This window comes from Trichechus manatus, unplaced genomic scaffold, assembly GCF_000243295.1.
Source record: "Trichechus manatus latirostris isolate Lorelei unplaced genomic scaffold, TriManLat1.0 scaffold00094, whole genome shotgun sequence".
NCBI classification, from domain to species: Eukaryota; Metazoa; Chordata; class Mammalia; order Sirenia; family Trichechidae; genus Trichechus; species Trichechus manatus.
Window position 1 is genome coordinate 10,541,430 of NW_004444030.1, and position 14,352 is coordinate 10,555,781.

Sequence of the window (14,352 nt, forward strand, 5' to 3'; positions counted from 1 at the left end):
TTAGGTTTATACATCCTGCAGGACGGCCATGATCTGTGGTACAGGGTGTTCACTGCAGGAGGAAGCCCCACTGACAGGGTAAGTGGAGGCTGAAATCCTGCTCTCTCTACTTTTCAAAGCTATGCACCCTGGCGAGGATCTGTCTGCTCAGAGGGAGAGACGTGATTTTCTGATTCACATGTAGGCATTGTTTGGGCTGGCATTGGCTCCGCCACCACTTACCAGTTTAAAGCAGCTTTTACACCTGGATAACTCATTTGGTGCTCTCAACAACTGCAAGGATACAGACAATGGTGAGCAAACACTGATCCAGGGACGTTAAATGACTTGCTCAGGGTCACGGGGCAAATAAACGGCAGAGCCAAACCCCTGTGTGTGTGTGTTTCCCCCTTGTTCATGCTGACCTTAAATGATTTCTTAAAGTTTCTCCCCTCTCACTAGGGGTATCAGGCAGGATGCTTCTCCATAGCACAGGATGGAGCAGGAGGCATCTCAGGAGCTCACATGTTGAAAGGAGCAGTGTTTTCTGATGCTGCCGGGCCCCGCTTGCCCCATCTCACTGCAGCTAATGAATTGCTAATACAGTTTCCTAGATAATTTTATTGCCATAGTCCCACATTTTAATGTGTTTTCAAAAAGCTAGCATTTATTTGCTTAATCTCCCAGTGTAATAGAATCTGCCCTGACTCATCATACATGCTGAACAATCAGCTAGGCAGAAACTACAGCAAATTGTTTAATAACTCAGATCTAGTCTCTAGATTTTTAACGTGTATGCACCAATAGCTTTTCTTGGGTCTCATCCACTATGCTCCCTCCCTTTCCCTTTTTTTTTTTCTCCTTTTTTAATACTTTTTTTTTTGTCATCACAGCTGTTACTCTCCAAGAAAAAGAATGGGGAGAGTGGGTGTGGGGCCTCAGAGCCCCCTTCTTTTGGCCTGTGAGCTCAGTCAGTGTGAAAGTGGCCAGGGAGAGCCGCTTAGCCTTGTGGGATTGGGACAAAAGGATGTCCTGGAAGGGAAGAGAGACAATTGTAGGGCATTGTAGCATTTCCTGTCTAGGTAGTAACCATTTGTATAACTTTAAACCTGTCAGCAGGGTACAAAGGTACCTGGGACTTCTGCGTCACCTCCCTGCCCTACTCCAGCCAGGCCCTAGGTCCCATCAGGCCATCTTCCCAGGATGTCATTTCTCATCCATCCTCCTGTCTTGGTAGCCTCTGCCCTAGTCTGGTCCCCATCCCCTCCAGTGGTAAAACCATCAGCTCTCTTCCTGTTACCGACCACTTGCCCCTGCAGTCCACACCCAGACTGCAACCAGAGTCATTGCCCTCACATACAGATTAGATAGTGCCCCACCTCCCAGTCCTCAGCTTCCCAAATTCTCGTCATTTCTCAAAGCCTAGCTCAAAATCTTCCTGATTTTGAGCCCTCTCTAAGTCTCCCTGACCTGTCCTCTGCTTGTGTTGCAGCTCCTGTGCCACACACCACCACCCCCTAGACTGGGACCGTATTTCTTTGGTTTAGCTCAGCATCCCCCATGCCATTCTGCGCATTGCTTACACTTGATGGTGTTTCAGTGAGTAGGCTGAGAGGACATGAAGTGAATAATCATGGGGAAGCATACAAAGTCCCTGCTCTCGTCATAGACATTACGCAGAACACTGGGAGAAGGAAGGGAATGCATTCCAGAAGGCAGAATAGTCCAAGGATCAGTCTGAAAAGAGCAGTGTGGCTGGAGAAGCAGAGAGAGGATAGGAGAGAAGGACCTGCTGGATTCAGGTCCACCTCCACTGATGGACTAGGTAGGCAGGGCATAGTAGGGTAGCTTCGAGGGGCCTTGGAGGACCAAGGGGGCAGAGTGCTGCAGGATTCTGTCTGCCCTGCTGGGTGGTCCAGGCCTCAGAGCTCTCCGGGCCTGGATTTTTACACTCGAGGTGTCCTATAGGGATGCCATTCATGTTCCCTTTGAATTAGGCTCCTTCCCCGCTCTGGATTTCAGGCATAAGAGGAAACCTTGGATCTTAGAGGACATGGCTGGTCCAGGAAGCCTGCTCCATCTTACTGACTTTAGGCAGGCTCTCTGTGGGGTGAGGTTCAGGGCTGGGCTCAGCAGAGAGAGGGGTCTGGTGCTGGGGGCCCCCAGACTGAAGCAGCAGAGACTGAATGTCACAGTGGGATGGGTGGACTCTGTTTCTGTCCATGCTGGTGAGGCTGTACTGAACATTGAGGGACTTGCTCTCAGCCCTGGGCTCAACTCCTGCCTGGGTAGACCACCCCTGCCAGGTGTCCCCCTCTGTCAACGGAGCTGAGCACCCCAATACCTCCCAGAGATCCTGCTGGCTCCCAGCAAGGTTGGAAGACTTCACAGAGCTACACCTTGTGACTTGGTTTCTGCCTTGGGTTCTCTAGCCATTGCTGGAGCAGGCCCTGGATGCATTGGTGCACCAGAAGCAGCGGGAGCTGGCTCTGTCCTCAGAGGCTATCTTCTAGCCCAAACAACCCTGTTGTTTTTGTTACTGTGCCTCTTCTAGGGGAAGCCCAAAGAGGCAGGTGGCCAGTCCCAGAGGTGGAAATGGGCACAGCCCCATGGTTTCTGAAATCAGACAGACCTAGGCCTTTTCAAATCCCAGCTCTGCCTCTTTCTAGCTGTGTGACCTTAGGCAAGTTACTTAATCTCTCTGTTTTCCCATTTGTGAAAATGTGGATAAGATACCTGCCTTGTAGGGCTGAAGTTTTAAATGAGATGACAGCATAGATAAAGCACATTGTACAATGCCTATATTAGTTCCCCTTCCCTTCTGCAGTTTGAGGGCTGGGAGCAAATTCGAGTGCTTGCTTGTGTGCCTCCTGCTCTGTTCAGCCTTCCCTGGACCCAGATGCAGACAGTGACTGCGGATGGGACGGAGCATGGCTGCTAGTGCCCATACTTTAGAGTGTCCACACAGGGAGAGGATCATGGGTGGACATGAGGGGTAGTGGAGTAGGGGGTAGTGAGAGGCAGTCCTTACTTTCCGACTAGTCTGCCCCAAGCCCCTCTGTGAATGGCACTGAGGCTGAGAGAACCAGACCTTCCATTTGCATGTTCCACTGATGGACTGGGAAGACAGGTTCTTCTTGCTCTTCCTTCTCTTCACTCTCACCATTCACCAGAAGATCCCTGATTCTTCAATTTTCAGCAGCCAGTGGTCTGTCCCTTCCTTCTCTTTGGGCTGCAGGGGCAGATTAGCCAATAGACAAGGTAAGCACTGTGCTTACCTTGCTTACCAGATCATCTGTAGTGAACAACTTCACATTTTTTCACCACATCAAAGATTCTGCTTCGAGATATAGCTGACATCTGTCTCTCTTCTGATCCCACAGCATCTTCCTACAGAATCAAAGCCTCTTTTCACATTTACAATTCCTGACAGGTGGATGACTCAGTAAGCAAGGTAAAGCATGGGCTTACTTGTGCTTACTTACTAATCTCTAGTGACCAATGGTGAGTAAGCACAAGTAAGCCCATGCTGAGTAAGCACAAGTAAGCCCATGCTTACCTTGCTCACTGGGTCATCCGCCGCTGATGGGCTAGGTTGGCAGGTTCTTTGCCTTACCAGTTTTCTTTCTTGTGTCCTGGACACAGGGAATGGTGGGTCAGGGCTGAGCACAGGGGATGTCGCCCAGATGCCAGCAAGGAGAAGTGTGCAGATGGGCTTGCAGGGACATGCTTAGGGAAACGTAATCCAAAATGGTGGGCAGTGAGCAACAAGTTAGGGCTCAGACAAGGGGTTTAGACACTTCCTCGTGTGGTGCTGTAGCTAGGAAGGCCACAGCTCTAGGTCAGCATTGGGAAAGACCTTGGTGACCAATAGAAAATGGCAGCCTGTCTTTGTAGGGTACTGTGGGGTACCTGTGCCTCTGATCAGGACAGGGAATGACCAGACAGAATTAAATGAAAATCTCATCGTGTCACTCACTAGCTTAAAATCCTTTGACAATTGTCTGTTAGTCTTAGGATGAAACATAAAGCTCTTAACATGGCTTTTAAGCCTGGCCCTTGCCTACTTCTTCAACCTTCTCTCCTATCCTCTCTCTGCTTCTCCAGCCACACTGCTCTTTTCAGACTGATCCTTGGACTATTCTGCCTTCTGGAATGCATTGCCTTCCTTCTCCCAGTGTTCTGCGTAATGTCTATGACGAGAGCAGGGACTTTGTATGCTTCCCCATGATTATATCCCTATGGTTATAGTCCTGCTTATAGAAGGTACTAAAATAATATTTGTTGAATGAATGAATCCTTAAGATTTGTGCTTTAATGAATAAAGAGAACGGACAGTGGTGGTTCAGCGGCAGGATTCTCAACTTCCATGCTGGAGACCAGGGTTCTATTCCCGGCCAGTGGACCTCATATGCGGCTACCACCTGTCTGTCTCTGGAGGCTTGCATGTTGCTGTGGTGCTGAACAGGTTTCAGTAGAGCTTCTAGACTGAGATGAACTAGGAAGAAAGGCCTGGTAATCTGCTTCTAAAAATCAGCAGTGCACGTATTAATTGATTAAAGAGAAACTAATTTGCTCTGTAAACCTTCATCTAAAGTACAATTTAAAAAAAAAGAATTATCAGTGTAAAAAGACCTCAGTCACTATGTTTCTCAATCTTGGAAGACATTCAATAAAATTATAGACCCACAAAAAAATAAACAAAATCTTGATGGAGATGTATATATAGAAGGATGTTCACGACATGTTAGGTGGGGGAGAGGCAGTCAGAAAAAAAAAAAAGCCAGTGCAAACCCTCTGGATCACGATGGTCTGATCCTGGGGATAGCACAGGACTGGGCAGCGTTTTGTCCCATTGTGCATGGGGTCACCATTGAGTCGAGGGCTAACAAAACAAGAGAACAGGAAACGATTCAAAAGCAGGCTGCCTGGGTTTGAATCCCAGCTCTGCCACTTATAAACTATGGAGCCTTTGGCAAGCTATTCAGCCTCTCTGTGCCTTGCTTTCGTCATCTGAAAAGTGCGGATAAGACAGCCTACCTTGGAGGTGTGACTTTTAAGTTAGTTAAATTAGAGCCATGACTGGCACATATTATCTTCATTATTGTTACTTCTCACAGAGGCCTACCTTGACTCCTTACTCTCTTGCCCCAGACTCTGTACACAGTCCCTCTGATACTTGCCTGCTTAGTACCCTGCGTTCTCTAATATAGCATTTGTCACAATTGCAAATTTATATTTGCTATAGTTGGGAGCCTTGGTGGTGTAGTGGGTAAGCACTGGGCTGCTAACCAAAAGCTCAGCAGTTCAGATCCAGCAGCTGCTCCTTGGAGACCCTATGAGGCAATTCTACTCTGTCCTGCAGGGTCGCCAGGAGTCGGAATCGACTTGACAGTAACAGGTTTGGTTTGTAGTATGCATTTAATTAATGTTTCTTTCTCTCCCCCTAGATGTTAGGCTGCATGAGGTAGGGAAGGAAGGATGTCGCTTATGTCCACCACTGTAGCCTGTGTGCCTGGCACATTCTAGGTGCTCAGTCAATAACACTGCATGGCCTGGACCACCTCTGGGCTTGCCCTGAGCCTGGGGCCTTGGGAGCACCGATCCTGATGCTGACTCTGGCCTGATGGGTAAGAACTGGCCTGTGTTTCCACCTCCTGAGGCTCTCCTTTGCCTTGTCTCGCAGGCACAGACATGGCTGTCTTCTGTCTGCTGTGCGGGAAGCGTTTCCAGGCGCAGAGTGCGCTCCAGCAGCACATGGAGGTCCACGCAGGCGTGCGCAGCTACATCTGCAGTGAGTGCAACCGCACTTTCCCCAGCCACACGGCCCTCAAACGCCACCTGCGCTCGCACACAGGTAGGCCACTCCCAGAGGTGGGGGTGGATTGGGGTCTCTGGGAACCCATGTCGGGATTTACTTCCAAAGACGTAAAGTGGAGGTGCTGAGCTGAGTCAGCCCTCAGCCTTCTCTGCCCAAGGATTGGACACGTAGGGGCTTCCTGTAGTTCCGAGTAAGTGTGGACAGTTCCTCTCTCAAGCCCATCCCCGTGAACCACTGGTTCTCAATCTCTCTGTGCTCAACAGAGGATGCTCATTAAACATGCAGACTCTTGCATTTTCATGCAAAAAATGCAGACAATTGGATTCAGTGGATCCAGGGTAGGGTCCAAGGCTCAACATTATTAATGAGTATTCCTAGGAGATTCTGATGCAGATGGACCCAAAAGACATTCAGAGAAAAACTGCCCTGCTTGGTCTCTGACTCTATCCTGGCCCCCACCACTCTCATCGAACCTGCTCCACTTACATGCAGTCCTGAAGTCAACCTCTACAAACACTTTTTCCTTGGCACTTGAGGGAATGTTGAAGAACTGTTCCTACTTCCACAAAGACAGAAGCCAATTGTCTATTACCTGGGCCTTAACCTTGTTTGGAGCAGACAATGAAGGTATTTCAACGATGAGCCAGAAAATCTCCCATATCCATGCCCAGCCAGTTCCAGATGATGGAGGGAGTTGTGAAGCGGGGTGGGGAGAGCCATCACCACCCTCTGGGGTTTTGTGGGTGCAAAACTTGGTCCCTAAGAGCCAAGAGGCATTTGTTTCCTTGCAGCAGCCCCAGTCTTCCCAGAGAAGAAGAATGGATGACTTAAATACCTTCTTATTTCTGGGACAAAACTGGGTCTTTGTTGACTGTGACTGGGTAAAGAAAGCCATTTCTGAGTCTGTGTGTGTCTCTGCTTAGGTGTTTTCTGTCCTCTGTGGGGTGGGGCCAGGAAGACAGGTAGACCATCTGTCTGCATATGTAACAATGTATGCTGTGTCTGTTGGAGAGGGTATAAAAACTCTGTGCCTCAAGAGAAGAATGGTAGTAGTATCTTCTGCTCATTCTTGAGTCTTGTCACAGCTCCAGGACTGAGTATGTAAGGATAGCCTATCATGGGTGGCAGACTGCTGAATAAGAGGGGTTTTGTCACAGGAGTCCCTGGGTGGTGCAAACAGTGAATGCACTCGGCTGATAACCCAAAGGTTAGAGGTTCGAATCTACTCACAAACACCTTAGAAGAAAGTCCTGGCAATCTCCTTATGAAAAATCAGCCATTGAATATCCTATGAAGCACATTTCTACTCTGACATACACGGGATCGCCATGAGTAGGCATCAACTCGAAGGCAACTTTTTTTTTTTTTTTTTTGGTGGACTGAGCTGGCCTGTCCTGGCAGCAGTAGGTCTCCTCACCAAGGAGCTTGTCTGGGTTCTCACTCCGGGGTGCCATTCTGTGTGAGTGGGCATATTGTGTCAGCATCACCAGATTGGCTTAGAATTACTTAGAATTGCTGGGGTAGGATAGCTGGAGGCCCTAGAGGGTAGGGCCCATCAGGAAGGGCTAAGGAGGAAGGATGCTGACTAGGACTTTCTCTACAGTGACTGCACAAGTGTCCCCTGCAGGTATATGCACCTTCCTGCCAACACCTCCCCCACTGGGTCCCCTAAGGTCAGCTATCAAAGATGCCCAGCCACCTTGCAGCCACTTCTGAATAGACCGCTGGATCAGATCAGCTGGCTTTATGTGGCTTGAATGATCCAGCCCTGCTAAGTCCACCTGGGATATCCCCAGGCCCAGGCTGCCTCTAAGAGCTCACACATCCGATTGTCACATGCCCTTGTGCCAGTTGTGGCTCCCATCTGTGGGGACAGGCTGTTTCTAGACAGAGTTTGGGAGAAGCCTTTGCTTAACCTAGGAAACGCGGAGCATGTGCCCTGCCCAGGCACACACGCAAACACCTATCGATCTTCACACCAGCGAGGCCCTGTGCACACAAGCCGTCCACAGGCCGAACACCACCACCACCACCCCGGCACAATGCCTCATTAATATTCCGTTGTTCTTGGCCCATTTGCTGCTGGGGCTGGGTGTTTAGCATCAGCAGCTGTGTTTGGTAGGTTAGTCCAGCCGAGCTCTTGGCGTTGATGGATCCCTGATTCACATGGCTCATCATATAATAAACTCTCAGCTGTGCTGAAGGGAGGGGGTGGGAGGGACGGGCCGGAAGAGCCATCAGGATGGGGCTGGGGCTGGGGCGGGGAGGACCACACTGGGCTTGGCCAGTGCAAGGGAAGCCACCAGGTAAGCACAGACCACCAGGGGTCCCAGGTGCACTGTGCAGGCCGGAGGGGGCTCTAATTAGTCTCGGTGGTCCTGCACTTAATGTCAAGCTCATTAAGGAGGCTACAGAGTTAATCAACATACCACAAATTGGATTTTTAGTTCCGCAGCCAGTTTTGTGAACATTATGGGGACGCTGACGCGATTAACTCTCAGGGTGAAGATTCCAGGCCAGGTGCTCTCCATGCTTCACGCCCCCTCCCATGTGTGTCTCTGTGTGTGCGTGTGTTGGTATTTTCTCTTTCTTCTTTTTCCTTCTCAATTCTTTTTATTTGTTTCCCTAGGCTGACTCTGGAGATTTCCTATTGAAAGCCATTTAACATGTGATCCACTTCATAATTAAATTCATAAAAATCTGATCAAACAAATCCCTCTCTCTTAACCCTTTGTGTTTCAAACTCTCGGGGCCCCCCTCTGCAGGTGAAAGGCACACTGCCGGCCGGGTGGCTGCCGATGTACATTTTAATTACTGGCTCCAGCTGAAGTCTCACGTGGCCCTGGCGTTATTTATTTATTTATATCTTAATGACGATACTGAATCCTTGATTAAAGTCATAATTGTTGCCGATTCGGGAAGGCGGGGTTGGATGTCAGGCGGGAGCCGCGCGTGCAGACACCCACAGAGGGGCATGTGGGTGCGCACAGGCTGACCGTCACTCTGTTAGATGCACAGCTAATTAGAACCAGAGTCTGTGCCGGCCTCTATTCCCCTTGGGTTTGATGGGGCAGCGGCTGGGGGCCAGCAGCCTGCGGAGCCGCGGTGACAAGAGCACAGGCAGGTCCTAATTTCCCAGCTGAGAGCCCTAGGACTTGGTTCACCCCAATCTGCAATAGGAGCCCTGGTGGTGCAATGGTTGGTAAAGCGCTTGGCTGTTAACTGGAAAGGTTGGTGGTTCGAACCCACCCAGCAGCCCCATGGGAGAAAGACCTGGCGATGCCCGCATAAAGATTACAGCCTAGAAAACCCTAGGTATGGGGTAGTTCTACTCTGTCCTGTGGAGTTGCTATGAGTCGGAATCGACTCTACGGCATCTAACAACAGCAGTCTGCATGTGAAGAACTCATTGGGGAATTCATGATCTCTGAATCAGGGCAGTGCCCCCTAGATTGGGGCAAACTGGTATCCATGGAGAGCTTCTGCTGTTGAGCGTCTCCCATCCAACTCCCTGATGGAAGTGCTCACACCCCCACCCCTTTACGTCCTCAGTGCTTCTTGCAAATCTTCCACCCACGAGCGAGCCAGCCTGTGAGCAGACCCCAGCATCCACTCCCCACAGAGCCTTAAAAACCCTTAGAGCCATCAGGTGAGATGAGAATTTATGTGGGTCCAGGGGCCTGCGTTTGGGCAGGGAGGAGGTTTGGTTAGCGGCCTGCGGAGAGGAGCGAGAGAAGGGAGTAAAATATCATTTTAGAGAGGAAGTGAAGGCGCAGGCATGTGAGTCTATAACGAGAAGGACAATTTATGCCCAGGCACGAGCGCAGTTTGACATGGGGATAATGAAAAAACGTAGGTCATTGTGGATGACTTAAACCTTCAGCAGCTGAAGAAAATGTATGAAATGCAGAGGACATTACACGGTTGGCAGCCCCGCACATCTGCAGAGGGACAAGTGAAATACAGTGGGCCATTCTTTACCATAAGCTGTGGTTGTTGGAGATGCAGCCCAGAGAAATTGTAATTACAGTGACAAGACGAATCAGCGATATTTAAATATTCATGAACAAAGTCTGGGGTGATCAATCTATCTTTATTGTCTGTGCCTTCACTCCTGTAATAAATAAGTAGCTGAAGTCCCCACCTTTCAGTCTCCAGAGCCCTCACTTCTGGTACAAAACACAGGATGGCTAATCCTCACACCTCAGCCTCCCAGTGCTGCAGGGCATTTAAGAGTGGAGTGTGCAAAAACGTGGCTGATGAGTATATGAGCATAGACTCCAGCTGAAGAGATGCGCGTCGTCTCAAACTTCGTGTACCCAGCATTTCCTGAGTGCCTGCTCTGTGTCATCCCTGTGCTAGGCACCAAGCCTAAAACAATGAATAGGTGCAGTTCTTACCCTTGAGGTGCTTCTTTCTAAAGCCCTAGTGGGCATCAGTAGATACAGTGCGGCATGCCAGCGAGCAAATGTGATCAGTATCCACAGTAGATACCGTGTAGCATGACAATTAGCAATATGATCAGTATCCAGTGTCTAGACGCTGGAGACAGACTGGAGTTTGAATCTTGCCTCCTCTACTTCTTAGCTGTGTGACCCTCGAGATGATTAACCATCTCATTTTTTCTCATCTGTAAAATGAAAATGCCGATCACTCATATCTTTCTGGTAAGGTTGTTGCGGTGATTGCCTAATACGATCCATGTGGAGTTCTCAGCACAGTAGTAAGCACTCAACAAGTGTGGGCCATTTTAATTAGAAACTGCCATGAAAAGGGTAGCAGTAATAATAAAAGAACAAAGTGCTGTAGGGACAGAGAAGAGAGACTGACTCATTTTGCCTAGGGGCCTAAAGGAAAGTTTCGAAACAGGGGAGATGTTTGAGCAGGTCCTTGAAGGATGAATAGGAGTTCGCCAGGGAGAGAAGAAATTGGGCAGAGGGAACAACTGCACAAAACTGTGGAGGTGGGAAAAAGCAGAAAGTGTTTGGGGAAATGAGAAGTTCCCCAAATTGGATGGTCTTTGTGGGGAGTACGGAAGTGGGGCTGGAGTGGCTTTTGCCCTTGGCCTGGAGGAAGGGAATAGGAGGCAATGTGAGAAGTTGGGAGCAAGGTCTCAAATGCCCCTTGTCTGCTCTGCCATCGTGGGGGTCTGATTTTTGGGGACTGCTGTTCATCTCTGAACCAAATGGGCTCTCTTTTCCTATGACTGGCTCTTGGCCCATGGGTAGCTACTGGGCCACAGTAAGTATGGACATATTTGAATACATGTACTTCCTGTTGATGCTGTGGCGGCCAGCAGAGGCTGTAGATCCTTAAGTCGTCTTTGGAGATGGTGAGTGTAGACGGTTCACTGAATGTGTCCCCTAAAGCGGAGCAGGGAGAGCAAGGGACTGATCCAGCCCTTTGTCCCCACAGGCGACCACCCGTATGAGTGTGAGTACTGTGGCAGCTGCTTCCGGGACGAGAGCACACTCAAGAGCCACAAACGCATCCACACGGGGGAGAAACCCTATGAGTGCAATGGCTGTGGCAAGAAGTTCAGCCTGAAGCACCAGCTGGAGACGCACTATAGGGTGCACACAGGTACTGGGGGCCGGTGAGGGAACCTGAGCTGGCCCTGGGACCTGGTGGGGTGGGGGTGGGGGGGAGATGATTCCTTAGAGAAGCCCAAGTGAGGATGGTCTGAGGCTGAGCCAAAGAGTAAAACGGGTTCTATTAAGGGTTAGTGTGGTGGAATGAGTGCCACTATCCCACCTCTCAAGGCCAAGGTGGACATTGCCAGTCAGACACAGAACGCTTTCCCATGAGCCCAGCCCAGCCTCCAGGCAGCCACACCAGTAGGTGGGAGGTGATGTGCAAGATGATGTCTATTCGTGAGTCCCGAACTAGTGTTAAGTTGGCCTGATTAGCTGAAAGTCAAGGCTTCATGTTACTTGAGGATTAGAGTAAGAATTAGGGTGTGGGTTAAGTTATGCTGAAGGTTGGGAAATTACAAGGTCAGACTGAGTTCAGTTCAGAGATTAGAAAAACAGATGTATGTAATAATCCCTCTGTGTATGTTTTAACCATTTCACATCCCTTTTTGCATAAAAGAAGCGTGGACAAGTGTTTTCCCTTAGTGGAAGAGGTCCAGAGTTCCAGGAGAGAGGTGGGGGTGGTGGAGTGCTGGAGCTGCTCGCACCGGCCTATGAAAGCCTATTTTGCTGTCTCTTCCCAAGTCTGAGTTCAGTGACATCACCTTCATCGCTTAAAATCAGTCACAGTGGGAGTATTTACAACAGGGCAATTGGCAAATGCTACAAATCAGGGCTTTTGGGGGAGCCTTTGTTAGACATTTATCCTCAGTACACTGTTGGTTGGGGGAAGGTAGATATTCAGAAGGACTTCCTAAGAGGATAAGAACCTGGCAAACTAGGAACCCTCCTCTGATCAGGGAAGACAGCCATCCAGTCCAGAGGAAGGCACACAGAGGACCTCAGGCAAGTCCTACCGGCTTTGGGGAGGCTGTGTTTCCATGGGAGGGGAGCGGGGAGAGAGGGAGAGTTAAGCAGGGTACATATTGTCATAGCTCTCTTTTCTCGCCTCCAGCTTGGAGCCACAGGAGAGGATGGGGTGATCATTGCTGAGTGACCCTGAGGATTTCCCAGAGCCCTGGGGTTTCCTTAGCCCCTTGTCGGGGATATGACCTGGCAGGAGGATCATTAAATGCATTGGCAGTGACTATTGTAAATAGCTGGTCGATAGTTAGATCACTTTGGCTGTTCATTACTTCATTATTTGCTGGGGCCTCTGCACGGAGAAGTATTGATAGCGAGATGGCTGGCCAGTTAATTACTGTATTGAAACAAGGTTCCCTCACATCCTCTGCTCAGCTCCAGGGGACTCTAACAGAGGGGAGGTCGGGGTGGTAGGCTAGGGTGTGGCTGTGCACTCCCAAGTTCTCTGCCACCCCAACTCCACCTCAGTGTAGTCCCAGAGGGGAAGAAAGGGTCCAGGGCAGGTTCTGAGAGCCTTACAGTGATAGAGATCCCCAGATGCAGCCATGTTTGGAAGGACTGGGCTCCCTCACTTTCAACCCTCTCTTACCCCTCACCATCAGCTCTGAAAGGACTCCAACCCCTTGCTCCCTTGAAAGTCACTGTGGTCTGAGGAGCCATCCCCAAGGGGCCTCACTGTCCCTTTCTAGACATCCATCTCCTTTCTTAAAAAGGGAATAGACTGTGCCTTGGGGAGACTGGAGTCTCTGGGTGATGCAAACTGTTAATGTGCTTGGCTGCTAACTGAAAGGTTGGAGGCTCAAATCCACCCAGAGGCACCTCAGAAGAAAAGCCTGGTGATCTACTTCTGAAAAATCAGCCATTGGAAACCTTACGGAGCATAGTTCTGCTCTGACACACATGGGGTCGCCCTGAGTCGACTCCATGGCAACCAGTACGGGTATACTGGTTTTGAGAGAGTTAATAGTAAGGCAAAGGACTGGAGCTGTGCTGAACAATATCGTAGCCACTAGATACATGTGGCTATTTAAATTAGCTCCAACAAAATAAAACAAAAAATTTAGTTCCTCATTTGTGCTGGCCACATTTCAAGCCCTCAATGGCCATATGTGACTAGTGGCTACCATATTGGACGATGCATCCGTCATCACAGAAAGTCTTCTTGGATAGTGCTGAACTAGAGGGACCAGAATCCTCCAACAAGTCCAAGGGTGGGATGTGGGCACAGAGCATCCCCGACAGAGACCCTCACAGCCCCCTCCCTCCTTCTCTTGCCCTGTGTTGCCCTCCCACCCCCCACAGGTGAGAAGCCCTTTGAATGTAAGCTGTGCCACCAGCGCTCCCGGGACTACTCGGCCATGATCAAGCACCTGAGAACGCACAATGGCGCCTCGCCCTACCAGTGCACCATCTGCACGGAGTACTGCCCTAGCCTCTCCTCCATGCAGAAGCACATGAAGGGCCACAAGCCCGAGGAGATCCCGCCCGACTGGAGGATAGAGAAGACTTACCTCTACCTGTGCTACGTGTGAAAAGAGGCCCTGCGGCGGTGGAGGGGGAGCGAGAAGCAAGAAAAGAAGAATTAGAGCGAGATGAAGTTGAGGAAGGACTGTGCAGGAAAAAAAAGAAAAGAGGAAAAAAAAAAAAAAAAAAGAGAGAGAGAAGAGAAAGGAAACCTGATAGCTGTTTGGCCTTGGCTTCTCCCTGAGGCCCCGATGACCCGGGTGTCTGGGCCACTGCTCCCTGCCTCCTGGAGCCTCCACTCCCTCCTTTCCTGGCTGGAGAGTTGCCTGGGTTTCTTGGATGGGGTGGGGGTTGTTTTTCTCCTCCCTCTACCCAGGTCCTCCCTTCAAGTCCAGGAATGGAGGCTGAAAAGGGGGTGAGAGGCCCTGCAGTCAGAGCCAGTCTCTGCCTGCCCCCGTCCCACTGACTCCTCAGAAGGTGAAGACTGAGGGAGGAGGAGGAGAAAGGAGGGGCCTGTAGACGGTGGGGTTGGGCTGGGTCACTGGTTGATGCGCAAAATGGCAGCTCTAGTTTGCTGGAGGCAGATTGATG

At 50.1% G+C, this 14,352-nt stretch overlaps 1 protein-coding gene across 1 annotated transcript in view; it reads left to right on the forward strand.

Annotated features, from left to right (window-relative positions):
- ZBTB16 (zinc finger and BTB domain containing 16) overlaps window positions 1–13,934 on the forward strand; it is a 209,109-nt gene extending 195,175 nt beyond the window's left edge. Inside the window, exons 5-7 of the mRNA XM_004382519.2 lie at window positions 5,666–5,836; window positions 11,216–11,383; window positions 13,600–13,934. Of these exons, the coding sequence (XP_004382576.1) occupies window positions 5,666–5,836; window positions 11,216–11,383; window positions 13,600–13,829 (569 nt within the window). The 3' untranslated portion in view covers window positions 13,830–13,934. The remainder of the gene's footprint in view (window positions 1–5,665; window positions 5,837–11,215; window positions 11,384–13,599) is intronic.
- The last annotated feature ends 418 nt before the right edge of the window (window positions 13,935–14,352 follow it).